The following is a 27,702-nucleotide window of genomic DNA, read 5'->3' as shown; positions in this document are numbered from 1 at the left end:
CCCTTCCTTTTATGAGAGAGAAAAGTTCCTCTTAAGTGAGAGTCTGGAAAACCAGCACTCCTGTTAAATAAAGCAGGACTTGAAGCTGGGGCAAAGATAATACCACCTTTTAGAAACACATCAATGCACGTGAGCGCTCCTTTCTTTAAAAAGATTATTTATTTACTTATTTGTTTGAGAGAGAAGAAGCACTGAGCAGGGAGTCGATCTGGGACTCCTGGATCATGACCTGAAATGAGCCAAAGGCAGCTGCTTAACTGACTGAGCCACCCAGGTGCCCCAATGTGAGCTCTCCTTAAAACCCGCTGACCTGTTTAAGAAAAGTCTACTAGTTTTCAACAGCACAAGACCCAAAGGGAAAGCTGAGATGTTTATAATCTTAAGTCTTATCTGGGTCAGATTCCCATTGAAAAGAATCACAAATACATAAGCATCTGAGACCTGCTGAGGAAAATGGACTGCTTTAGAACAAGAGTAAATCTCTCTCCAACCTTGCTTGCAACTTTTTTTTTAGACCATACATATTCCACAATTTTTTCCCTAAATCTTTCTTAAACTTGACACTGACAAAACAGTCAAAACATTCACTGGCTAACCACATCTCTTCTAACTCCCAGCTACCCCCAGGGAACCTATGGTGTGGTTTTAAGGTCTGTTGTTTGGATGGTCTTTGTGATTCCCACATAGGGAGGGCTCAGAAATTTGTTGAATAGGTCAAGCTCCCAGTTGGTGTATTAGAACCCTGTTGTCACGAGTTGGTTTTTCTTTCTTTCTTTCTTTTTTCTTTCTCTTTCCTTCTTTCTTTCTATCGTGGCGACTAGAAAACATTTAATAAGAACACATTTTATCTACATGGGCAGGATTGGAACAGACCAGTTTAGCAGTATACATTTCACCCATCCTGCAAAACTCACCCTCTCAGCTACATCTTCCACCCCAACTTTTATAGTTTGGTTAGAACTGTGGTAGCAGCTTTCAACATGGCTCCCAGTAACCCTGCCTCCTGGTATTCTTGCTCTGTGAAATCCCCTGCCCTGGCGTGTGGGCTGGACCCTGTGACTTGTTTCTAACCAACAGAATACAGCAGAAGTGACAGAATGTCACTCTGAAGGTTTACATAGAGACTCTGGCTTCTATCTTGCTTACACACACCCTCTTGCTCATTCTGAAGGAGCCAGTTGCCATGTTGGGAGCTACCCTAAGGAGAGACAAATATAGCAAAAATTTATGGAGGGCTCTTCAAGATGTCCATGGACAGATGAATGGATAAAGAAGAAGTGGTATATTTCTACAATGGAATGTTATGCAGCCATCAAAAGGAATGAGATCTTGCCATTTGCAATGACGTGGATGGAACTGGCGAGTGTTATGCTGAGCGAAATGAGTCAATCAGAAAAGGACATGTATCCTATGACCTCACTGATATGAGGAATTCTTAATCTCAGGAAACAAACTGAGGGTTGCTGGAGTGGTGGGGGGTGGGAGGGATGGGGTGGCTGGGTGATAGACATTGGGGAGGGTATGTGCTATGGTGAGCACTGTGAATTGTACAAGACTGTTGAATCACAGATCTGTACTTCTGAAACAAATAATGCAAGATATGTTAAGAAAAAAAAAAGAAGAAGATAGCAGGAGGGGAAGAATGAAGGGGGGTAAATCGGAGGGGGAGACGAACCATGAGAGACGATGGACTCTGAGAAGCAAACGGAGGGTTCTAGAGGGGAGGGGGGTGGGGGGACGGGTTAGCCTGGTGATGGGTATTAAAGAGGGCACATTCTGCGTGGAGCACTGGGTGTTATAGGCAAACAATGAATCACAGAACACTACATCAAAAACTAATGATGCAATGTACGGTGGTTAACATAACAATAAAAAAATTTAAAAAAAAATTTACGGAGGGCTCTTGCCAACAGCTAAGGACAAACGAAAGCCCTTATAATCCAAGGGGAACCGAATCCTGTCAACAACCATGTGAGTGAGCCTGGACGTGAATCCTCCCCTAGTTGACCCTAGCGGTGACCACAGCCATGGCTGCCATTTAACTGTGGCCTTTGAGAGCCCTGAGTCAGTGGCAGCCAGCTAAACCACCTGGATAAACCACAGAGCCTGGGAGATAACAACTGTTTGTTGTTTTATGCTGTAAAGTTTTCATTATACAGCAACAGATAACTAACACAAGTGTATATGTTTTTAAAAAGCATAGGTCGGGTATTCACTGATATTTAAACATGTGATTCCTTTAGGAAATGCTTTACCTGGTAAAATTTCTGCCTCTTAACTGGATCTCAGAGTTATTCTCCTGGCCTAAGGAGTGTAATATAATGACAACCTATACGATAATGTTCTTAGTATCAAAAGAACCTCTTTGGCATCAGTCCAATCTCCAACTAAGTTTAAAAACTTGAGAATTACTAAAAACATAAGTAATTTTTCTTTGGTTCTAGCTCTGATTCCATTAACTGAATTAATTAATGTCTCTTGAGGAGGTGGAGAGAAGTCAGATAAAAGGTAAGAAAAATGCTAAGAAGTACCAGCCACAAACATCTTTCCTTCTCTCCTAAACGAGCAAAATTTTAAGAATAGCTTCCCCCAGATGTGGAGAAAGGGGAACCCTCCTACACTGTCGGTGGGAATGCAAGCTGGTGCAACCCCTCTGGAAAACAGTATGAAGGTTCCTCAAACAGTTGAAAATAGAGCTACCATACAATCCAGCAATTGCACTACTGGGTATTTACCCCAAAGATACAAATGTAGGGATCCGAAGGGGTACGTGCACCCCAATGTTTATAGCAGCAATGTCCACAATAGCCAAACTGTGGAAAGAGCCACGATGTCCATCAACAGATGAATGGATAAAGAAGATGTGGTATATATACATAATGTAATATTATGCAGCCATAAAAAGGAAGGAGATCTTGCCATTTGCAACGACGTGGATGGAACTGGAGAGTGTTATGCTGAGTGAAATAAGTCAATCAGAGAAAGACATGTATCATATGACCTCACTGATATGAGGAATTTTTAACCTCAGGAAACAAACTGAGGGTTGCTGGAGTGGTGGGGGGTGGGAGGGATGGGGTGACCGGGTGACAGACATTGGGGAGCTACCTATGCTAGTATGTGCTATGGTGAGTGCTGTGAATTGTGCAAGACTGTTGAATCACAGATCAGTACTTCTGAAACAAATAATGCAATATATGTTAAGAAAAAAAATATGTTAAGAAAAAAAAAGAAGAAGATAGCAGGAGAGGAAGAATGAAGGGGAGTAAGTCGGAGGGGGAGACGAACCATGAGAGACGATGGACTCTGCAAAACAAACTGAGGGTTCTAGAGGGGAGGGGGTGGGGGGATGGGTTAGCCTGGTGATGGGTATTAAAGAGGGCACGTTGTGCGTGGAGCACTGGGTGTTCTGCACAAACAATGAATCATGGAACACTACATCAAAAACTAATGATGTATGGTGATTAACATAACAATAAAAAATAATAAAAAAAGAATAGTTTCCCCCAAGTAAAAACAGAACAAACATTTTAGTAATATTTGGCTTTGTAAAAGACTTAAAATTCAAGGGACCAGGCTGCATTTTTTTAAAAGACCACCAGACAGAATTATCACATGGATGATGAACATGAACCAACCTGTTTGCCCTTTTAAGGAACAGAGGGAGCACATTTTTTCCAGGCTTTGCAAATAGTTTCCTAAAACAAATCTGCCAGGTGACAAAAACACATACACATACCAGAAAATTTCCTATCTCTGCTGTTGCTGAAACTGACTTTTTTTTCCCTTTGGGGCAGAGACCGTATTTGTCCCCCACCCATTCAAAAAAAAAAAAAAAAAACCAAACCAGCCAATGAATACGTCAATACTATTCATTAGAATGCTGCATCATTCCTGATGGTTTTAATATGCTGCATCATTCCTGATGGTTTTAATATGGTCAGATGCCTCGATTTGGGTTGGGGAAAAAGTATTGGAATTGGGAGAAACAGCAAGTCTACTGAGACATAAATTGTCTAGATGCCCCCAACTCCCTCTATAAACATCTGCCTGCTCTGGGGACTTGGGCAGAGAAGGCTTGTCTGAGTTTTGGAGGCAGGAGAACTTGCAAAGATCTCAAGGGGGCTGTAGGAGAGAACTTCATGCACGTCTTCCAGCAGATCAGCACACCTGTAGGTGGTTCTGGCGTCTCCTAAGAGACTGAGCTGTGCCTCCAAAGAGATGAGTCACTCCTGGTCTCTTTCAATGCCAAGCATAATGCCTGGCATGCAGTAGAGGCCCTAAACTACTGGACAGGTGAATGCATCAGCATTATTCAAAGGGGACAAGTACTGCTAGGTGTGCAAGGTTTTCAAAGGACAGGTACGGTGTTCTATGACAGAGGGTGAGGAGGGAAGACAGGGACCAGTTCTCACTCCCCAAGCTCACACCAGTATGACAAGTCCATGGAGGCTGTGCTCATCCCCAGACCCTCGGAGGGCTGAGTCACAGTCATTGTCACGGGCTCTGCTTCTCCTTGCCCAAGAGACACACGGAGTTGGGAGGTTGTTGGCTGGATTTTTATGCCAGGGTTTGGGTTCGTTTGAAAGCAACTCTGGGAGAGGACATTAGAGACCCATTGAAGGAAGCAGCCCTTGTGACCTGCTCCCAATAAGGCTGTCGTGATGGGGTCTTGCTCAGCAATACAACGATTCTGGGCTCACATCACGTCCCACAGTTCCTGGAAACATCAGCTACCTCGGGGGAGTACTTAGGCTCTCGGGCCTATTGCCCAGGGTCTCAGCAACTTTGGAGGTGTCACCTTCAGAGCTATGCGTCTGGAGTCACCCAGCAGCCTCTGGTCAGGGCCCGCACTGGGGTTCACATTTAGTAACATCAAGTACCACTCCCGCTGCAGGTGTCTTCCTCCGTGTCCTTGTGCAAACGATCACATGCCCAGTATCCACCAAACAAGTGCAGAAGCTGCTGGGAGGTGCAGACATGCATATCGAATCATGTATTAAGCACATGCTAAATTTCCGGACAAATCCTGAGCCTCAGAGGGAAAGTTCTACATGGGTACAGTGCAAAAAATGCAGGGTTTGTCTGACACTGGCTCTCGCCAGAGAGCTGGCCAGAAACAGCGGTCAGAATATCTCTACCAGAAACCATTGCCACCATCCTGTCCCCATGAGTAAACAGACCCTGGACGTAACGAGGAGAACTTTCTACCCTTCACAAGCTCCCTATCTATTCTACTTTGTCCGTACCGATTCAGGGAATGTGGCTCTGCCTATAAACTAACAGGGTCTACACTTCATCTGCACAGAATCTAACTCAACAAACGGAGCCTGGCCTGAATTCTAGGACAAGCGAAAGGGAACGGTGAAGAAAATAATGTGACTATCAAAAATTTACATGTACCAATGGGCAGTTTCGATGACAGATTCGTGGCATTTAAAAGAACTGCAGAGGCGCCTGGGTGGCTCTGTCTGTTAAGCGTCTGCCTTCGGCTCAGGTCATGATGTCAGGGTCCTGGGATGGAGCCCCGCATCGGGCTCCCTGCTCGGCGGGGAGCCTGCTTCTCCCTCTGCCTCTGCCCCTCACCCCACTCGTGCTGTCTTGTGCATCCTCTCTCAAATAAATAAGTAAATAAAATCTTTTTTAAAAAATAACATAACTGCAGACAATCATCTTCTATTCTTGGTGAATGGTGAGAAAGGTGCCCCCTACAGGGGCATGAGAGAAATAGGGCCTCTGTTCCAGCTGTGATGATACAGAAGGCAGTCACTGACTATGACTATCTGCCCTCCTGACCTGCACAAGACCAGGGCTACATTTCTGAAACAAGACTACAGAAAGACCGATTGCTGCAGATCCAATCCAATCCCTGATGACAAGATCAGATCAAAATCTTCATATGAGAGTAATGCCTTCCCCAGCTACCTGCTTAGAGTTTACTCTCGGTCGGAGATAGACCACACAAGGCAAATTGGGGCCATCACCCTGGCTCCACCAGGGCCTTGTAGAGGAGATCATCAGCACAGCAGGATGCTAGAGACACAAGGGGTGCAGCCGGCACCCTCGTCCCACCAAACCCCTGCCAGAGCAAAAAACCAGCGAATCAGTTAAAAGTCAATCTGCCTCTTCCCCCACCCCCCACCCCCCACCCCCCTCAACATGCCAATACCGTGAGCATTTACTGATGCACTCCACCATGTGCAAAACAGTTTTAGGTCATGAAGGGAGAAACTTATGAGTCTCTGCTACCCTGAAGGAGTTTACGATCAGGTCAGAAATTCACAGCATATACATGACACAAACAGCAACAATTTATGTGTCTATTATAGAGCGTTTTACATTTCGCACAAGCAGGGGGAGTGACAGGCAGAGGGAGAAGCAGGCTCTCCTCTGAGCAAAGAGCCTGATGAGGGATTCGATCCCAGGATCCTGGGATAATGACCTGAACTCAAGGCAGACACTTAACTGACAGAGCCACCAGGCGCCCCCCAAACCCCAGTTTACCTTTTGAAGGTCATCAAAGAACATAGAACAAATGAGGTGAAATAGGCACATTTTTAGTTTTATAACCCTTTTGGTACTTAGGCTTGCAGATAAATGAAATTCATTTTTTAATTATAAAAGATACACAAAGTCTGACTGATTAGCATTTTTAAAAATTACCTTAGTACCCGCAAAACTCAATCCTTCCCTACTACTTAACTATCAATCAATAGTTGAATTTAATGCAACAACATTTAAAATAGTAAAGTCTATTTTACTTTGGCTGTGGGGCCCACCTGCCCTGCCCCAACCCTTACCCACTTTGTCCCCCTAGGAAGACACTGATGCAGCCTCTAACATCTGGCCCCGGGGCATTGTGACTTCTACTGAGAAGGGTCAAGGGCACTGCGTCCGAGGCCTTGAAACCACAGGACATCCATCATGAGTGAGAGCTGTTAAAATACCTCTGCTTTAAAGGTGGCCAAGCATGTCACGAGAAGAGTCTGGGTGAATGCTCACCTCTGGATCATCTATACAGCACAAGAGAATGTCAGATCTGAGCATGAAAAAGCTAAAAAGGAGAGAAGCTGTTCCCCCACTCCCCCTCCCCCTGGCACGGCACAGGAAGGAAGAGAGAACAATCCCCCCCCAAAAGGATATCTCATCAGAAGACAAGCCACTTCAAAGAACCGATTTTAAAATAATAATTAAAAAGACAAACAAAAGTCTCAAAATCAAAGAAGGCTTTCTGAATTTTAGGAGGCTCCTCTTAAGCCAGGCAGGCTGTTCATCATCATAATCAAACGCAGGCCCAGGTCTGCTTTATTTTCATCACTGTTTCCCCAGTGCTTCTGCCTCATCAACCTTATGCTCCCTACCCATGTCCAAACAGGATGCTGCAGGAACCTGCCTGCTGAGTGCTGGATAAAGGTTCGAGGGAAAAATGACACCACCGTTCAGTGGACAGTGCAGGGTCTTTCATGAGGACAGTCACACTTACGCATGGTGCACTCAAAGGGAATTAGTCTTAAAACAGAGATGACTGTGGGGTTGTGACTTGTGGAATCAAGGACATTACCGTATATCAACTTCCATGACATTTCACTACTGCCTCACATCCTTCCTTGAACAAATTTTTAATTTCAGTATAGTTGCCATGCTACGTTACATCAGTTTCAGATGTACAACACAGAGCTTTGAAAAGTGTCCGCTTTCTAAGGTCATGACTTACTTAATGAAAGAAGGCAGAAGGTGACAGGTTAGAATACATGTCTTTGCAAAAAAAAAAACTAGTAATCTCTCGGGACACTGGAGTACTTTTCAGTTTTTCTCCATCCTGAGCTTCAAGGGCAAAAAATAAAGTGTATGTTTTCCTTTAATAAATCACGACGCCATCTGCTTTGTAATAGAAAAATAACTAGTTGTGTGGGCACCTAGAAAGTGAGCAAATTGTGCCCTCAAGTGGCTGAACGTTGTACTGGAAGGCTGGCTTGGCAAAGCCTGCAATTGCTAAGTCAGTCATGTCAGATCACAGGCTCCCTCCCGATCTCTTTGATTCTGAAAAGAAGGAGAACAACTGAATTTTGGAGTAAGGCATCAGGAAATGGGATGATGTTCCGGATTTATTACTGAGCCCAACTTGCTACAGCGAAGTCAAGTACGAGGATTTAAGTATCTGGACAATTCAGGCACTAGGAATTCACTTCACTTTTGCCTGTGTTGCACTGTCATTCCAAATAAAACGTTTGTTTATAATAAGGTTTGTCTTCCACAAGCAACTGCTTGCTAAGGCTAGTAAAACCAACGACTTGGGTTTTAGGGTCGTCTTATAAGGCAGAGTTCTTTCAACATCCCTTTAAAGGGTGAAAAGCAGAAATGTATCCAATAAACATGCTTACACAGGTGTGAAAAGTTATATAAGTTTTTTTTTATTGTAACATCATTTGTTACAAAAGACTGGCAACATCCTGGATGCTTGTTATCATGGGTTAAGTAAATCATGATGCATCTAAATGAGATTCGGTGCAGCTGTAAAAGAGGCGATTTTATGTACTCATACAGAAGTCCTCTCCAAAACCCAGTATTCGATGAGAAATCAAGAAACAGAACAGTGTGGAGATTTTGCTATACTTGCATTGTGAAAGGAAAAATACCAGAGCTATACTGGCTTGTACAGACATCATCTATCTCTGGAAGGATACACATTGATAAAAATGGTTGTTTCCAAGGGTCAAAAATAGAACTGTGGAATTTACATGATTTTCATCTATTTTGTTCACTAGTATTTCTCTAGTGTTTAGAAAAGGGCCTGGCACACTGTAGGCACTCAATATTTGTGGAATAAATACGTGAATAAAATCAAATAGATGTATATGTACATATACTTAAAAGGTTGGGCCCAAGAGGTTGGATGACTAGAAGCCAGCAGTGGGAGAGAGAATTCCCACTCTGCATTTTTGTACTTTAATAATTTAGAACCGCCAGAATAGCCTATGTGTTCCAAGATAAATAAAATTCAAACAACTCGAGAAACACATAAGAATGGGGAGTTATTATCTTGATAGCTATTTAAGGAAGGTATTGTTTGATGGTGATTTACAACCGGGCCAATCACATCAGAAACCACCGATGTTTTTTTTTTTTTTAAGATTTTATTTATTTGACAGAGAGAGACACAGCAAGGGAGGGAACACAAGCAGCAGGAGTAGGAGAGAAAGCAGCAGGCTTCCTGCAGAGCAGGGAGCCCAATGCGGGGCTCGATCCCAGGACCCTGGGATCATGACCTGAGCCGAAAGCAGACGCTTAACGACTGAGCCACCCAGGCGCCCCTGAAACCACCGATTGTTAATTATCAGTCCTGTTGGAGTACTCACAGCATCTGAGCATATGGTGCTATTAAAAAACACCACCACCACCACTGTCCTCATGTGGAGTGATTTCCTGCTCCAGCACTTGGTCTTTCCAAATTTCACCTCACTTGCCATTCCAGCAGAAGCTGGGATTGCTTCCCAAGTCACGTGGATGGAGTTGCAGGGCCCTCTCTCCAGGGGGGTCTCCAGGTGGGGCTGGACAGTTGTACTTTTTATATATATATATATATAATTCTCCACAGTGGCCTCTGAGATTCCCCCTTGGCCCCAACACACAGCACCGAAAAGATCCAGTCTGGACATACAACTACCTGAGCTCAGAATGGGAGTCCATTTCCGCGGACCAAAGAGAAGTCTCTCTCAAGGTCATCTTCTACTCTGCATGGCCCGGCTCCTCCCTAACCACCTCATCCAGAATTATTTCTGGTTCATTCCTTTCCTTATAGAGCCTATTCACAAAATTTCAACTTTCAGACATCCATTCAGGATTAGCTCGCACACTTATCCTACGCCATTCTTTTTACCTCTGTAGGCTGCAGGTCTGACAGTTTTCAACAGCCCGCTCCCCTCTGTGATATGGGAGGCACCTCCCTGTTAAACCAGGCATCAGGCGAGCTTTGGGAATGCAGACTGCTGGTCTGAGAGCGTTCTGCTAAATAGGAGGAGGCCTGAAAACAGCTCATTATCCATCAAAGAAATCATGTTCTAACTGATATACTTGTTCTCAGCAAGCTCGGTCCTCCACAGCAAGTCCGCTAATTGGATAAAAAGGCCTCGGAGCTTTTGGGGGCTGGGATAAGAGATGAAAACGCACTTTATGGGCCTTTCTCTGATATAATCGCCAGCTAAAGGGACGGCAAGGAGGTTAACAAGCTCATTACAAGCTCAGCGCCTGTGATCTCCGCACACACCCCCGTGGCAGCCACAGGACCAGGTGCCCCGAGAGGCCAGGCTGGGCCTTGGCGGCAGCCCTGCTATCCCTCCCCCCCAGCCCTGCCCCCACCAGAAGGCAGCAGCTGGTATCCCCGACACCAGCTGCTGGGCCCCTGGGCCATGAGCCAGGAGTGGGCTCAAACGTGTTGCTGGGCTCCACTAGTGTTTTCTTCATCTGGCCGTGGAGAAAGGGGCCAGCGTCAGATGTGGATAATCCTGTTTATCAACCTCATTTTCCCAGCTGTTCTGTTCTGCTTTCAGAATCACTGTTCTGCTTGCGATTTCGCCAGGGGGTCTGGGCTGGGTCTGTGCCAGGGACCGCTCGTCCGACTCCATGCCGCTACCCCCGCAGGTGGCACGGGGCACGCGGACGGCCAAAGCCCCTGATTTGGGAGATGCCAGCCACTCCTGGGAGCAGCACTACGCTGCTCTAGAAATTCACCTCTTCCCTCAGAGCATGGACTGCCCCGTGGTGGCTCACGCGGGTATTTCTGGAGCCCGCTGCAGGGCTTCCACAGCTGATCTAGAGGATTCCTTAAAGCACTCTGAGGAAGGCAGAGGCACCAAGGAGGATTCCCCAGAGAAGACAGTGCGAACGGTATTCACATACCACAAGGCGGTGACCAACAGAGGTCAGAGGGATGAGGGGCGCTGAGGACCGGAAGTCAATGTCAGCCCATCCTAACCCCATTTTATCTGAGGTTCTGTGAGAGACGTAAAAATAAGTTCTACTGAATTCTACTCACACTGTGGTAAATTGAAGCCTCACCCATATTAGTATCCTGTAATATGTGACTCTGGGCACTATTCACATTCAAGGCCAGAAAACATCTGCCATTGGATCCACGTGAGAGATCCCCCCCACTGAGAGAGCTTTGCAGGTCGGGTGAAAATTACACAAACTCGAAATTCAAATCCTGGGTCTGTCACTGCAGGCATTCCTTGCTTGACCCACGGGATGCGTTCCCCACAAGTTCCAGGCAAATCAAATTTCTCTAAGTCAAGCCGAATTTCAAATTCAGGAGGTGGACCCTCTGTAAAACAAAGAATTATGCCTGAATTTACCAGCTCTGTAAATCTTAATTTTCATTCCCTGGATTTTGTTAAAGAGATGCCGCTGCAACCAGGATCAGAGACACGGAAACAGCAATGTCAACAGGGAGAGTGAACCTGCAGGCCAAACCCTTAGCATGGTGTCCAGAATTCAACAAAGTCAAAGGAAAACTTTTCTAAAAGAAAAAGGAACTGCTGCCCCTGCTGAAATGATAAAACTTGTGGGACAGAGGACTTCAGGGCATACCCACTATTGATACCACAGTGTAAAGAGGTTTAGACACCTTTGCTTGAAAAGAGACTTTGATCAGAGGGGAAGGGGCTAGAAAAGCCACAAGGTTACAGGTTTCTTGAGGTATAAGGAGAAGAGAAGGTACAAAAGCAGGGGTGGACTGGGGCAGAGATGAGCAGACTAAGTCAGCAAAGGCCAACAGTCAGCTCACCGATCTGACCCAGGGTTCAGATCTGACCCAAGTCTTCCATTTCTATTTTGTGAAATGGGACTGGAGGTATGGGGAAAGGGGAAGATTCATCCAGCGCTGGGTTGCTCTTAAGACCAAACTAATCAAAACCACGATAAAGCACGTGGGGACGGCTGCAGAATTATGAAACATTTAACAAGAGTACAAGAGGTAGACAAGAAGCTCTCCAAATTCCTTGACGTTTTCCCAGAGTGAGGTTCTGAGCCAAGCTCACTGTAACTCTCCTTCCTTACTGAAGCTATAAAATACGGTGGCCTAGGAGCCAAGAAGGTAAACTTAAAGGCCTGGTTTCTAATGGGCTGGCCTTGGCGTGTCTGGAGTGTACAAGAGAGCTAAAGAACATTCACTGTGCACCTGTGGGTCCATTTCTCAGGATGCCAAGTCAGGTTCAGAGCAGTCTGTTCGGACTTGTCCTCGTTAGAACTCCTACCTCTCTGAATCATCCAGTGTACTAATGCATTCTGAGTCCCGCTGTGATGTAATTAAGGAATAATGTTTGCAGCAAGGAGTAGAAAGCATTGTAAATGCCTCCCCGGGGTGATTAAATGCCGAGGAGAAGTTGAATAACTCCAGAATTCATTTGATGCAAGTTTATTCCAATGCCAGAGCATTTCTTTTTCCAATTATAGGATAGGGTTTCTAAAAAGATACAAACACAGCATCCACAAGCAAACATTTTCATGCCTTCCTCTCCCTCTTGGGAATGGGGAACTGAAACCACTATCCCAGAAATACTTAATCCATTGAGGGAGAGGGACTGGGGCTGAGTTTGTATTTAAGGAACGAGAAAAGACAATGAAAAGCTGCTTCAGAAAAGTTATTCCAGAAATAACTGGAAGGGACTTTAGTACTGAAGGAAAAAGGTCCATTTCTAACTGAGTGGATGCTTGTTTGTATTTCTGTCGGTAATTTTCGACCTCAACAAACCACTCTCTTACCCTCTCCGGGACTCAATTTTGTGCATCTGGAGATGTGGGGGTGGGCAATGGGTGAGTTCTGACATTCTCTGCGTTTCAGTTCCACAAACACACACATCATATTGGGAAGTGTGAGTGAGGATGTGGGGCAATGAGCTCACACTGCTGGAAGGATTGCAAGCAGGTACAGTTTTGGAAAAAAGGGGCAGTATGAATAAAACTGAAAATGCGTATCCCTGGTGACCCAGCAATGTCACTTTTAGGCACGTTGATAAATGTCTGTCAATAGAAAAATAAATGGATAAATATAATATGGTGTCTTCACACAAAGGAATACTATATAGCAGTTAAAAAGAATGATAAAGTGCTATCTGAATCTACATTAATATTTCCAAAACACAAGCTGTTAAGGACTTGGTTAAATTTGTGAAAATCTGAGTAATTACACAGGATAATGACTGTAACTGAGCATGACCCACTGGAATAACAGAATTCCTGAATCCGCAATAATAACCAAAGAAGATTATAGCGTTGTATGAAATTATACCGTGGTATGAAAAGTGTAGTGTAACACAGAGTGTAAAGCTATTATGTACATTTTAAATGAATATAAAAATAAGACCATTCAGGGTTCACGTACGTGTATGTGTGTGTGTGTGTGTGTGTGTGTGCGTGTGTGTGTGTGTGTCTCAAACCAGAGAAAATAGAAGAAAGGAAACATCCAACTTCATAATAACTGTGGTGTTTGGGAGGTCAGGTGGAAGTCTATGACTGAAGATGGGGGATAAAGGAGATTTCAATATAACCAGTAAGAATGTACATGTGTACGTGCATAAAACATAAGAAACAACAAACGTCATTTCTGGATGGTGGAGAAAAGGTACTTGTTATAACATTCTTTTTCCGCAATTTAAAAAATCTTCTCAAGGGGCACCTGGGTGGCTCAGTCAGTTGAGCATCTGTCTTCAGCTCAGTTCATGATCTCGGAGTCCTAGGACAGAGTCCCGCATCGGGCTTCCTGCTCAGCGGGGAGTCTGCTTCTCCCTCTCCCCCTCTACCCTGCTCGTGCTCTCTCTCTCAAATAAATAAATAAATAAAATCTTTTAAAAAATAAATAAAAATAAAAAATCTCAAAATCAAAACTAAAATATATAAGGCAATGCCTATGGCAGATACACGTGCACCAGCTCCCTCCCAGCCCCCCGCGAAGGGCCTCCAAAAAACCAAGGCAGCCTAACCTCTTAGGCCTTTGCTGTCTGGCTCCACACTGCCCAATATGGTAGCCACCAGCCACTTGCAGCTACTTGAATTTAAAGTGAAATCAAGAAAGGTTAAATAAAATCAAAATTTCCATTTCTCCATTACTCTAGCCACAATCCAAATGCCGAACAGCCACATGTGGTGAGTGGCTATTGTATTGGGAAACATACATAATGAAGATTTCTACCACTGCTATAAATGTTATTGGACAGAGCTGGTCTTGAGCTAAAAATCTTTCTTTCAGACAACGAGAACATTTTTAGTCACGTGGCTCTTTCCCTAATACATCCTTCTACATATAGGAAAACCAAGCTAATGACTAGGAAGATTATTTCATTTCTGGAAGGAGTATGTCCAACGTAATCTCAAATTCCAACTATGACTCAAGTAACACATTCTGGTTAAATAAAATTAGATAAACCATTTTCAGAACTTGATCTAGCAATTTTCCATAGTTACATAGACACCATATTTCATTTTCCCCAAAACTTAGGAAGTTAAGAAGATCGTTGAAGAATAATGAGAGCACTCTCCAAACAAAACTCTAAATGTGGGTTCCATGGTTTCCCATGAGCCTTAGTTTCCTACCTATACACGGTATGAGGGACATAGACTTCCCGGATTGGAAATTCCAAAATCTCTTTGTGTGGACGTGTCCGGTTTTCAGGAAAAGGTTTCACTGGCAGCATTTCCGGAGTCAGAGAGCAACTGATGATCTCTGGAGCTGAAGAAATTTCTAGTCTCAGCAAGCCTAAAGAGGGAAAACAGGACTATTTCAGTAAAGATGCTGTCATGTGACACGGGAATCAAGAAAGACTGTTGTACCATATTTCTTTTATGAAAGAGAGGATGAGTTGTGGGAGTGCAAGATTTTTGGAATTCCTAGCTAGTTTCCTCTAGTTGGAAAAAAATCATGTTTTGATATATTTTGAGATTTAGTTTCTAGAAATCAAAGAGCAAGGAATTGTACAATGAGTAAAAATGGATCTTTAAACTTTCTTCCAAAAATACCACACTGTAATAGCACATAGTTTAGTAACTATTGGTGGTTTTCAAACTGGGTTCCCTGGTACCCCCGGGTGCTGCAGAAGTGCCTCAGGACCTTTTAAGCTGATAATAAGGAAGACGATCTCATCTTCTACCAATGCATCTCACTTTCACTTTTCCTTTTATACTAAGAGTTCCATATAATATTTTATTTGATGAAAGAGGCTGCTCTGTTCATACAATTATCTGATTATCTGAGGAGCCAGATCTAAAGCATAATGCTCCTTTAATAGAAACAGAAATATTAACAGATTTTTCAAAGAAGTAGACCAATTCAGACTCTTACCTCCTGAGGCAAAATCCCGCATTTCACTTAGCAAACATTATTTTATAAACTGCAGCATTAGACAAATAATGTGTCTACTCATAAACGGCTTTGGCACAACTAGAGAGGAAAAGATGAGCCATCCACACCTGGAATCGACTTGACTCTTCTCTGTAAGGATGAAGATCTTTTGTAGTCAGCCAAAAACTTGAATAAGTCTTCATCACTGAGGCGATCCCCCTCCTGCAAAAAGGGAAGTCAGGGTTAGTGCTGATGCACCATGGCTCCTGGGGTGGGGGCCAATGATTTCCAGGAAGACTTTGATCCTTAACTTTTATTCTAACACGCTTCTCATGGGAATAAGGATTATAGCCAATGCTGAAATAATTCAGTTCAACCTCTTGTCAAATATTCCTTCCCAGATACATATATCAATGGAATAGAATAGAAAACCCAGGAATAAACCCACAATTACATGGTCAATAAATCTTCAACAAAGGTGCTGGGAAAACTGGACAGCTAGCTATATGCAAAAGAATGAAACTGGACCACTTCCTTACACCACCCACAAAAATAAACTCAAAACGGATTAAAGACCTAAATGTGAGACTTGAAACCATAAAAATCTTTGAAGAAAGCACAGGCAGTAATTGCACTGACACAGACCGTAGCAACATCTTTCTAGATATGCTCCTGAGGCAAGGGAAACAAAAGCAAACTATTGGGATTACATCAAAATGAAAAGCTTCTACACAGTGAGGGAAACAATCAACAAAACTAAAAGACAATCTATACTGAATGGGAGATCTTTGCAAATGACATGTCTGATAAAGGGTTAGTACCCAGAACACATAAAGAATTTATAAAACTCAACACCCAAAAAACAGTCTAATTAAAAAATGGGCAGAAGACATGAATAGACATTTTTCCAAAGAAGACATCGAGATCGCCAACAGACATATGAAAAGATGCTCGACATCACTCATCATCAGGGAAATACAAATCAAAACCACCATGAGACATCACCTCACACTGGTCAGAATGGCTAAAATCAAAAACACAAGAAACAAGTGTTGGCAAGGATGTGGAAAAAAAGGAACCCTCGTGCACTGTTAGGAGGAATGCAAGCTGGTGCAGTCACTGTGGAAAACAGTAGGGAGTTTCCTCAAAAAAGTTAAAAATAGGGCGCCTGGGTGGCTCAGTCGTTAAGCGGCTGCCTTCGGCTCAGGTCACGATCCCAGAGTCCTGGGATCGAGCCCCACATCGGGCTCCCTGCTCAGCGGGAAGCCTGCTCTCCCTCTCCCACTCCCCCTGCTTGTGTTCCTGCTCTCGCTGTCTGTCTCTGTCAAATAAATAAATAAAATCTTTAAAAAAAAAAGTTAAAAATAGAACTACCTTATGATCCAGTAAGCAAATTACTGGGTATTTACCCAAAGGATATAAAAACAGTAATTTAAAGGGCTACATGCACTCCTAAGTTTATAACAGCATTATTTACAATACCCAAATTAGGGAAGCAGTTCAAGTGTCTATCAAAAGATAAACGGATAAAGAATATATGTTCTATATGTGTGTGTGTGTGTGTGTGTGTGTGTATACAATGGAATATTGGAATATGGAAATATACAATAGAATATTACTCAGCCATAAAAAAGAATGAAATCTTGCCATTTGCAAGGACATAGACAGAGCTAGACAGTATCATGCTAAGCAAAGTAAGTCAGTCAGAGAAGGACAAATACCCTATGATTTCACTCATATGTGGAATTTAAGAAACAAGACAAATACATATGGGGGAAGAAAAGAGGCAAACCAAGAAATAGACTCTTTGCTATAGAGAACAAATGGATGGCTACCAGGGGAGGTGGGCGGGGGGATGGGGGGAATGGTTGATGGTGATTACGTAGTACACTTATTATGAGGAAAGCAAGTAAAATAAAATAAAGACTGCTCCATGGATAGTTGAAAAGAAGGTGCACTCATTCCTTCCAGGAGAGAGATTTCAGTGCATCAACTTGATAGGCCTCATCAATTATGTTATGTAGTTCTTCTATATCCTGACTTTCATTCTCTATGCTTGTTTCTTTGTTGGTAAAACGGTATAATAATAGACCCCACCTCAAAGGATTACTTAGAGGAACACACACGAGTATACTTAATACTGAATACTGAAGGCATTCAGAAGAGTGCTTCTGGGTCTAAGTGCTTGATAAATGCTACTATTCTGTGGGTTGATTTGTCCATTTGGTCTGTCACAGGCTAAGCCAGACAATTAAAATTTGCTTCTAGGGACATTGCAGGGACAAGAAACAAAAGACTGACCATAACTCTGCAATTAGATCAGATTACTGAACGAAAGACGCCGTTTCCAAGAAAAAAACATTCCTTCTCTACCACTCCCAACTTACTGTCCCCCAGCCTCTCAACAATCCTTCTACTACATTCTAAGGAAGCTTGTGTGACCAGTGCAAATCTAGGCCAAAAGTTTCTCCCCCTGTAACTTAAATCCACTCATGCTTGTTTTACTCTCTGGAACGATACAGAATAACGTCACTTCCTTCTTCAAAGATTTGAAGAAAGAGAAAGCATCTTTCTGTCTTTTTCCTATCCTCATTTTCTTCACATTTGTCTTGATCAAGAAGGCTAAGCATAAATAATACTCTCCAGGTGCCTACAGGGGACAGGTACTCTACCAGGGATTCAAGGGCAAGAGCTCTAATCCAATAGCCTGGGAAGTTAGGAAGGTAAGTAGGTAAGTAGGTAAGTAGCTAGGTAGCTAGATAGCTAGGGAGGTAGGTATGTCTTATTTCCCAAGTACAGATAAGAAAAGTCAGTTAAGTACTTTGCCTCCCCCCCAACAAAGGAATACAAGAGAAAGGGCTATATCCCAAATAGAAACTCTTTAATTCCATGATACTTCTCTTATGTGGCATGTCACACCTCCCACGCCCAGCATCCCTTTTGCATTTGGGATCATTAAGAGACCCCTGAAATGCTTCATGAAGACTGCTTGAGCTATGGAAAATCTTCCAAAGCAGAGTCAAACCAAGTCATATCAAATTAGTTTGTTTGTAGCAAAACATACATGATATGAACAGCACCATCGTAACCATTTTTGACTGTACAGTTATTAGGGTTAAGTACATTCACAGTGTTGTGCAACCCATCTCCGGAAATCTTTCATCTTCTGAAACTGAAACTCCTTAAACAACATCTTCCTCCAGCCTCTGGTACCTGTCAGTCTACTTTCTGTCTCTACGAGGTTGATTACTCTGAGAAGTTCTCTGATTTTTAAATAACCTCGATGTCTATTGAACTAATAAAGAGAACGACCTGCAATGGTCACCCTCTATGAGCAAGTAAACATGGCAGAAATGTGGCAAGCCTACAGATGGAACAGGGGTGAGAAGGACAACAGCTTGGTCTTGGGGAAACCCCAAGACCACGGGGAAAGGGACGTTTCAGCCAGATGGTTTTAATAGCCCAATAAATGAGCTGACCATGATCATTCAAAGAGAAGAGTTTGCATTAGTGGGAACAAATCCTTCTGTCAATGACATGACCCAACACTCATTTAGCTCTTGCTATATCCCAGGCACTGTGAGAAGAGCTTTACACACCTCAGGCCATCTAACACTCCCAACTGCCCCATGGAGCAAGCACCGTCATTCCTGTTTTGCAGATAATGACATTGAGGATTGATGAAGTTAACTAACTTGCTCCCTTAATCATGACGTGTACTTCCCCTTTGGGCTCCAACAGCCATGCCATTCAGGGAAGAAATTCAGACACGCTGGAATGGGAAGAGATACCTGCTTGAAAAAGCTGTTAACAGTCATGGTGGTGGTCTTGTAGTTGGACCCGACCCCATTCTCCTCCAAGGAGAGGGCTCTTTCAGAAAGCCTTCTAGATTGGGACAGAGTTCTCCGCTCACCCACAGAGCTTCTCCCTGTAAGGAAAACAGTTGTCATTCGAAAGCATGCCTTTCTGTGTGAATGTACAGCAGTCATGAACTTTATCATATAAAAGACAGGTTTTATCTTTTTTAAGATTTTATTTATTTATTTGACAGAGAGAGACACAGTGAGAGAGGGAACACAAGCAGGGGGAGTGGGAGAGGGAGAAGCAGGCTTCCCGCTGAGCAGGGAGCCCGACGTGGGGCTCGATCCCAGGACCCTGGGATCATGACCTGAGCTGAAGGCAGAAACCTAACAACTGAGCCACCCAAGCGCCCCAAAAGACAGGTTTTAAAAAATGTATTATTGAAGCGTAGTTGACACACAATGTTATCTTCGTTTCTTTAAAAAAGAAGTTTAAAGTCATGATACAAGAACACTGAACGTGGCCATCCTTGTTTTGGATGCAAATTTCCCTCCACTGGCCTTACCTTTCTCAGTCCCCCTGTTGGAGCCCCTAGTCCTCCTATGACCAGAGTGGAGAAGCCATGAACAGCCACCATCCCCTCCCACATGGACATCAGGGACAGCCACCCAGCAGGGTCCAGGACTGCAGCCAGAACTGGGTCTGCAGATAAGCTTTATTTAGCCAACACTGTTTGCTTTTGTTTTATTTTTACATTTGCACTCCACTGGGAGAGGCAAGTAGTCGAATGCCCATGAAGGCATTTGGGACTGTGACCCAAACATGCCAGGGTTAGCCTGTGTATGTTCTGAATCTGAGCGTTCTTCTGCTCTCCCTGTGAGCACCAGGCAGCAGAACGGGGTTCTTTGGCTGACCTGTCCAATAGGGATTAGAACCCTGAGTCACACCCACACCTGGGCTGGGACCCCGATACTCGGCCTCGTTATTTGTTATCCCCTTTGGGGACTGAGGTGGAGACCTTGTTGCTTTTCTACTGCAAAATTAAGGGGTTCCACTGTGAACGGTCAAATTGCTTAGAACTCTAATGTTGCCAAGCCCACTCTTTGAATATTCTCTTATCCTTAATTCTTGCTGTGATGTCGAATGGGAACTTTTTTTTAAAAAAGATTTTATTTATTTATTTATTTATTTGAGAAAGAGAAAGAGTGAGCAGGCGGAGGGGCAGAGGGAGAGGGAGAAACAGACTCCCTGCTGAGCAAGGAGCCCGATGCGGGACTTGATCCCAGGACCCTGGGAACATGACCAGAGCCGAAGGCAGACACTTAACTGACTGAGCCACCCAGGTGCCCCTGAATGGGAATTTCTTGCTACCACTGTCCACCTAAACTTACCGTACTGCCCCAGTATTATACACTACATTTTCTGTTTGCTTCTTAAGAAGCAGCCTCTATAGTCAGGTTAATTTATCCTTGACCTGGAGATTACCCTATGGCTGAATTACCTAGTTTATCATGCCCTCTAAAATCTGTGCATAATTCTTTTCAAATAAGGCTATCTGGGTCTACCTAGAAGTTGGCATGAAAAAAAAAATAAACCCTACCCATTGTGGTGTGAAGGTCAGGATGCACTCAAGTGAGGTTTGTTGTTGGTAAATCAAAAATAACCCAGCAGTTCTGACTGGTAATTATACAACAATAATTACAGAAGAGAAACAGCAATGACAAAATACCTCTCCCTCCAGTCCCCCCATTAAAGGCAGCATTTGGGAAAAGGCAGGGCGTGGGAACGCAGCAGAAATGTGAACAGTCTCACATATTTGCTGGATACAAAGACACTCAGGACAACAGACACTCTACCACGGGTGGGATGGGTCGGCTCGAGAACTCTGAACCCTCCTGAACACTTCCATACCCACACTGTTCAGGAAATTAATGACTCAGATCCAGGGTGAGGTGATGAAAAGGAGAAATATGCTCAATAAATTGGAATAGAAACTAAATACTCTTTTGGAATCTACTTTTTCATTGCACTTGGCAAAAAAAAAAAAAAAAATTTTTTTTTTTTGAAGGGACTGGAAATTTTGCTGAGAAGCCGGAATTTTGCTTTTTGAAGCCTTCCTGAGAACAGCTTTTCTTATATTTAAAAGCCCATCATGGTGGCATTGTTTAACCCACTATAGATAGTTACTGTACTTTGTTATTTTAAAATTTCTACTTTGAAAAGGAGGCAGCTACTGAAAATTAACTTTTTAAAGTGTCGAAGTGTCCAGAAAATTCCAACCAAAAGTCTTACTGTAAGAATATATTTAAGTTCCACAAATGTTCAAGATATTTGTTTTGGGGATCACCAGCCAATCAAGCATTTGTAAGTCAGTCATAATAGTGTTTCACCCTATTTATCTTCTTCGTTCCCACTCTCCACACATTACTGCACCCTGAGCCCCCATTAACAAGCAGCTGACCTCAGAGTTAGGACACTGGGGACCCCTCCCCTTCCCACTGCAGTTGAAAATCTTACCAACCATGGACTCCACATCGGTTACCTCCCTGTCCAGGGTGGAGACATTGAAGAAACTTGTTAAGCTTATGGGAGCCCAGGCAAAAGGCATCCGGTATTTTCCCAAACGCTGGCAGAAGGATTCAGCTTGAAGTTTTAGTTTTTCAATCTTTTCTTTACTCTAGAGGAAAGTGGAAAGACACAAGCAGAAACAAACAATACGGCGCCAGCACCAAGTCAACGGTCTCTGCCATGAATATGACAGTCATCTCCGAAATCCCTACCCTACTAATTAAAAAGAGCGAATGGGCAGGAAAATGATACAACTCAGGCTAGAATTCTAGCTGACAAGAGAATACAGATCAGAAATGGAAGAGTTTAAAGAAAGTCAACATTCAATTATTAAATATACCTCTAGCTAAAAAAAAAAAAAAAAAAGTCCAAGACTTGTTATACCAGTTAATCAACAAGACTTGGATTTGCATGACAAAATTTTAGAATGAAACATTTTATACATTATCTATCACGCTTTCAAGAGAGCCTGTTTTTCAAAAGTTGCCTTGGGAAACTCTAGAAAAATCTGTAAAGGTTGTTAACTGCTTCCTTATTAGGTTGACAACACTTCCAGGGTGTTCTTTCTAAGTTCAGAAGAGAAGGTAGGTTTTTAAAAAATAAATGTCTTGAGTTCAAGAACTCTTATTTGAAATTCATGAGTCTGGAGGAGGATGCTGATTAGCCGAGTCTTCATCCAGAAAGGCCATGTTTTAAAAGTCACATTGGAAACCTTTGCAAACGGGGGCTGAGAAAAGATGTCCCTTTCACAGGCTCAGTACCTAGGCTGTCCCAGTGAATTTAAGATGTACAGAAGCCTCTGCCTATTTCCCAATATGCACACCAGAAAAGACATTTGGAAATTGGCTGGTACTGTTGAGAAAGCCCGGCAGAGTTTCGTGAGGTCTCTGTGGCCTTCCCAACCTGGGTCAGGGCCTTGGAACCAAGACAACAGGATGTGGCTTTTGTCCTCGCCAAGTTTTTTTAGACAGTGGTGTATATGTCATTTGTTGAATTCAAGAATTTATTTCTTTAAAAAGTTATCATCAATGGCCAGCTTCCCTTTCTTCTTTTTTAAGACACAATGCATCAATGTCTCATATGGGGACATATTATGGACCTATTATTTACTTAACTATTTTGTGGAACTTCCAAAAAATATCTGCTTATTCTAAGATGTCACCATTTAGTAACAGCCAAAGTATCATACCTTTCCACCATCACCTTCTTTGATAACCATGTACGGTTCCGCACAGTCTCCAATCTCTCCTTGCTGAAGGACTTTTTCAATCTACCAACAAAAATAATATTAAAACAAAACTCATGAATTATATCCACATAAGGGCATCAATGCAACCATCAAAATGAGGTTTTGTCACAGTATTTGAGGACAAGGGAAGATGCTCATGCCGTATATTTTCTGATTAAAAAAATTAGTGTGAAAAAAATTAGCATGAAGAGTACCACGGTTTTGTAGAAAAAAAAGTCACAAAGGCAGATTCAAAGGATGACAGTAGATACACAAACTGTTAATAGTAGTTATTTCTGTATAGCGAGATTATGTGCTATTTTTATTTTCTTCCTATTGCTATGTGTATTTTCTATTTTTAAACCATAAACATGTATTATGCCCACAATAAAAAATGCAATAAAAGTTATTTTACAAAACAGAACCCATGAGACATATGTAAGAAGTGAAAAGCTCATTTTCTTTATTATTGCTTACAATGTAAAAAAGAAATATGGCCTCCGTAAAAGTCAGGTTGGAGACTAAAACCTTCCACAAAATGAATAAATGAACAGAATAAATTATCTGTAATTGTCTCCCTTGTATTTCCTATTAGGGCCGCTTCTCTGGATTTAACAGACACGGAGAGAAACCGAAAGGTGTGGAATGGGGCAGCTTTTCACTTGGCTAACTGGCTGGAAATATGATTTAATGCTACTCCTGTCGAGTACCTTCCTCCAGTTTGCTTCAGGTAAAGGATCTGGCTGGCCACAAGTGTGGCCACCCTGTTGACGGGGGAAAAAAGGAGAGATCTGAAATTTACCAACCCTCTGCCCCAAGAAAATGTTGAAGAGAAAAACAAGTGGAGGTAGTCCCATTAGCCTTTATTGAGATTAGACGTCGGATGTGACGTTCCTGCCACATGAAATCTGGGTTTAACATATTCCGTGAGGTGCACATGGTCCACAGGCACTACCGGACAGGGACAGAGTGTTTATTTTTATTTTTTTTCTAGGTGGTAGCTGCTGGGGAGGTAAGGGGGTGAGCAAGCCACACTTGATCCCTATTCTACTGAAGCTCATAGTCAGGCGCTCACAGAGCCAATTGGAAGAAGTTAGTTTTTCCATGTAGTCAACAGATAAAGATATGAACTTTGAGCAAAGATAAAGGACCTTTTAATGGAGACCCTGAAGCAGCAATGACCATGCCATGGCTTCAAGCACAAGTACTGTGCAGCGTGGAACCCACAGGACAGAGGTCTCCAGAATCTGAAAGGGGGACACTCCGATCTGACCAGACCAGCGGAGACTATTCCCTTCCCCAGTTGGGCAGAAGGGTAACTCCAGGTACTTCCTGAGAAGGGCTGCAGGCTGCTCTGAGGACTCACTGTATGTCCCTTCATGTGCATGTGTGAAAGAAACCCAGGGGTCCTCATAAGCGTGGCAGGCAGAGGAGAGGGGTGTGTGGGGATTACCAGGGGATTTTCGTCAGATAAAAGGCTGCCCTCTGTCCTGTTCAGGAGCGGCTGGTTCAGTGCCTCCACAGGTTTATTTTTGATGTTTTAAATTTCATCCTTATTCTCCAACCCTCAACTGAGGAACAAAACCTTTAAGCCTGGATAATCCCTTAAAGCAGTAGTCGATACGATACTACACTTGATCTTAGCCAAAAGGCCGAGAAGCGATAGTATATACAATACTAAACTAGGAAACTCTACCCAAAATACAGTTAAGAACCCGGTGTTCAGCCTGGAAAGAAGAATTAGAAAGAACTCCTCTTTACTGAATGGCATCTGCCTGGCTGTGTTAAATATGACACACCATTTACTGTATCTGTAGAGAGAAAGAAGCAACAATGACACCATTACAGTAAAGGAAAAGAAGTCAGAAGCAAACCAGGGACTGTCTTGTTGAGCTTTAAATGTCTTCACTATATCCATATATACAACTGATACTGCCAAATGAATGCATCTGTACATTTGAGAATTTTGTAATATATTTAGTAAGTAACAGTAACCTGTAGGTAGCCGCCGACACCTAGCAGACTATGGTGGATTAACTAAAACAAAGTCATCCCCGAAGAAGTAGAGTTTACGTGAAACTTGGCTCGATGGGACTAGTGTTGGCATCTTTGGGTTCCCAGGCTGAGAGAACTTTGAATCTAACTAGCTGTAGGGTGGGCTTGAGTCTAACTTTCCTCTATGTCTAAGGGATACTGCAGTGAAAAGGACACACGTTCAGTTTGACAACAACAGATGTGTCTTTTTAGCAACACAATTTTAACTTTAATCCCTCCTACAACGTTACATAGATTCTCCTTGAGTAACAGTAACTTTTCAGAATCTTTGTAAAATGGTGGAAAGGCAGCTAGAATGCAAAGACATCTGCCACTTGTCAACTGACCTCTAAGTCATTTAAATTCTTGGGAATCTATAGGCTGCTCTCTGGGGATCATGGGGGAATCAACGGGATTCTGGAAGTAAAACACTGTGTCAACTAGAAAATGCTCCAAACCTGGAACTCTGCATAGACGTGAAATCAAAACACCTGAATTTTTTTTTTTTTTTTTACAATTTTGAGGTAAACAGTCAATAGGACTAAATATTTGGCTTAAATGAAATAGTCAACATTTGTTGTTAACCTCTAACCAGTCACTCTGGTGTGCAGAGAAAGCCTCTGGGTTTCTTATATCAGCAGAGTACAGCCGAGAATGCAAAGTCCTTCTCCTTGGAACTGTCCCCTAGATTTTGAGTTGCACCACACACAGTCATAGTCTGTGACATGGTGATATAAAGGGGGAGTGAAATTTGGAAACCACAGCCCACACCTTAAATTATCAGAGCCTGGACTTGGGAACATTTCTCTACAGGTGTCTAGAAGAACATGAATAGTATTAGGGAACTCTATCCAAGATTTCCTCCACAGCAGCTCTCAGAGCTGGACAGCTAAGGGTAGGAAGAACAGCTTGGTCAGGAATAAAGTAATGGGCCAGGCTTTCTTCTGCAATCACAACTGCCCACTGAGGGCAGTATTATAATCCCCACTTTACACGTAAGGAAACTAAGTCTCCGGAAGTTTAGGTAATCACCCAAAGTCCTATAGCTTTGACGTTTCAAAGCCAGGATTCAAAACCAAGACTGTATGACTCCCAAACCCAGAGTTGTGCTAGTGTCCCACACAGGATTTGCTTGGAAAGGAAAAGGGGCGAGTTGAAAAGGAAACAAAGCGAATCTCACAGAGAAAATGTGGATACGTTCTGACCCCTCTTTCACCCCAAACATGCTCTGGGAATAATGCAACAAGGAGAGCATCCGAATGCAGAATGTGCAAACCAAATTGTGTTTAATTACCTTGACTACTAGGTAGATGTCCGAGGATGGGTAGGTGACTGAGAAGACTGCGGATCTTGCCTGACTTGATGGAGCCACGGAGGGCGTGTGAGCGCGCAGAAAGCCTTTGAACTGGTCAGAGTTCAGGTCACAGTGAAAATTTTCTGAGATCTGTAAAGAACAAGGCAAAAAAGAAGTCACACCTGCTGTTCTCCTGGACTACCCATGTTTAAAGAGTCAAAAACCCACAAAGAAATGTTGCCAGAGAAATAAGGGTCATCATAGACATGGTTTATGACTAGTGGTGGTGGAAAAATCTGATATGCATTTTGTCGAAATTTCTAGATATTTGGGAGCTGTTTGAGAGATGGTTCCCCAAAACATTTACATTTTTATTAACCCATCCGTATTTCCTGAATTACTGCCTTACACTTTGGAATTTAGGAGCTTGCAGTTTTAGCAGTAAACCTACCCTAGCTGACGTAAATCTCAGGGGTTGGGAATATTTCTCCAAGAGATACACACTTCGTTAAATACGGAGTGGTTACGGTTCAAAGGGGCAACAGTGTCCTCTGTGGCTGTGCTGTTTTTGTCCTCCTCTGGGGTTCACAAAGTGACTAAACATTAAAACACTCCTGGAGAAGAGGCTTAGGTACTCAAAATCTTTTTCATTAAAATTTTGCGCATCACAGTTGGTGAGGTCCTCGCCTGATGGCAAATTAATACTTTTCCTGCACAAGATGCCTTCCATCCACCATGAGACTCTCTCACAGGGCAAAACCTCCCCAACAGAGGTAACCTTACATATATATCTGAGCTTGTTAAAAATGTATTTAAATTGCCTTGTTTGACGTGTCACCCCACATGTTGCTACTTCTTTTCTCTCTCGATCCTAAACAGGCTCTCCCTTTAAGATTCTTCAAAGAACATAAACGACTAACATCGCCAGGTCATTCCTGCAAACACGGCAAAGGCAATAGAACCAACCGTGTCAAAGGTCATTTGCTTTCAAATCTGGTGTGTTTTTGCTGCAGAGAAGTGGATTTGAAAACCATGAACCCCCAAAATCATGAGCAATGTGTGCCCCCACGGATGGGGTGTTCTTTGCCCCCTTACCTTTTTCCTTTCTTTAACATCATAGAGGGCAATGCTGGCAAACAGAGGCTCAATTTCAATCTCAAACCTTTCAGAGAGAGAAAGAAAAAATAGGGTTTTAACTTAGATAATTTTGAATTTCCTGAAAGTGCCGAGCTCTATAAACTGGTTAAAAATGTACATCGTTCCCCAAAATATTTGGATAACTCCACACAGATGAGAATCATAACGGGATATTAGTGGAGAAAGAGGGGAGGTTCGTGGAAAATTCCTAGTCATTGCAGATCGTGGTGGATGGCACATTCTCCTAAAAAGCACTTGTTGGTGGCAACACAAGGGAGAGAGGGCAGCATGGTACCCATGGTGTGATCC

At 43.0% G+C, this 27,702-nt stretch overlaps 1 protein-coding gene and 1 pseudogene across 4 annotated transcripts in view; both read right to left on the bottom strand.

The window, feature by feature from the left end:
• The window catches only part of DOCK8 (dedicator of cytokinesis 8), a 220,694-nt gene that overhangs the window by 101,337 nt on the left and 91,655 nt on the right, over positions 1-27,702 (bottom strand). For all 4 annotated transcript variants that reach the window (XM_027614627.2, XM_027614629.2, XM_027614630.2 and 1 more), the window contains 7 exons: positions 27,352-27,418; positions 26,257-26,406; positions 22,890-22,970; positions 21,650-21,809; positions 19,123-19,259; positions 15,460-15,553; positions 14,587-14,749 (listed from right to left, as the gene is read on the bottom strand). In XM_027614627.2, coding sequence (XP_027470428.1) covers positions 14,587-14,749; positions 15,460-15,553; positions 19,123-19,259; positions 21,650-21,809; positions 22,890-22,970; positions 26,257-26,406; positions 27,352-27,418 — 852 coding nt within the window. The remainder of the gene's footprint in view (positions 1-14,586; positions 14,750-15,459; positions 15,554-19,122; positions 19,260-21,649; positions 21,810-22,889; positions 22,971-26,256; positions 26,407-27,351; positions 27,419-27,702) is intronic.
• On the bottom strand, positions 24,509-24,592 carry LOC113935207 (annotated as a pseudogene).

This window comes from Zalophus californianus, chromosome 13, assembly GCF_009762305.2.
Source record: "Zalophus californianus isolate mZalCal1 chromosome 13, mZalCal1.pri.v2, whole genome shotgun sequence".
Lineage (NCBI taxonomy): Eukaryota > Metazoa > Chordata > Mammalia > Carnivora > Otariidae > Zalophus > Zalophus californianus.
The sequence above is the reverse complement of the archived record's forward strand: the minus strand, read 5'-3'. Positions and strand labels throughout refer to the sequence as shown.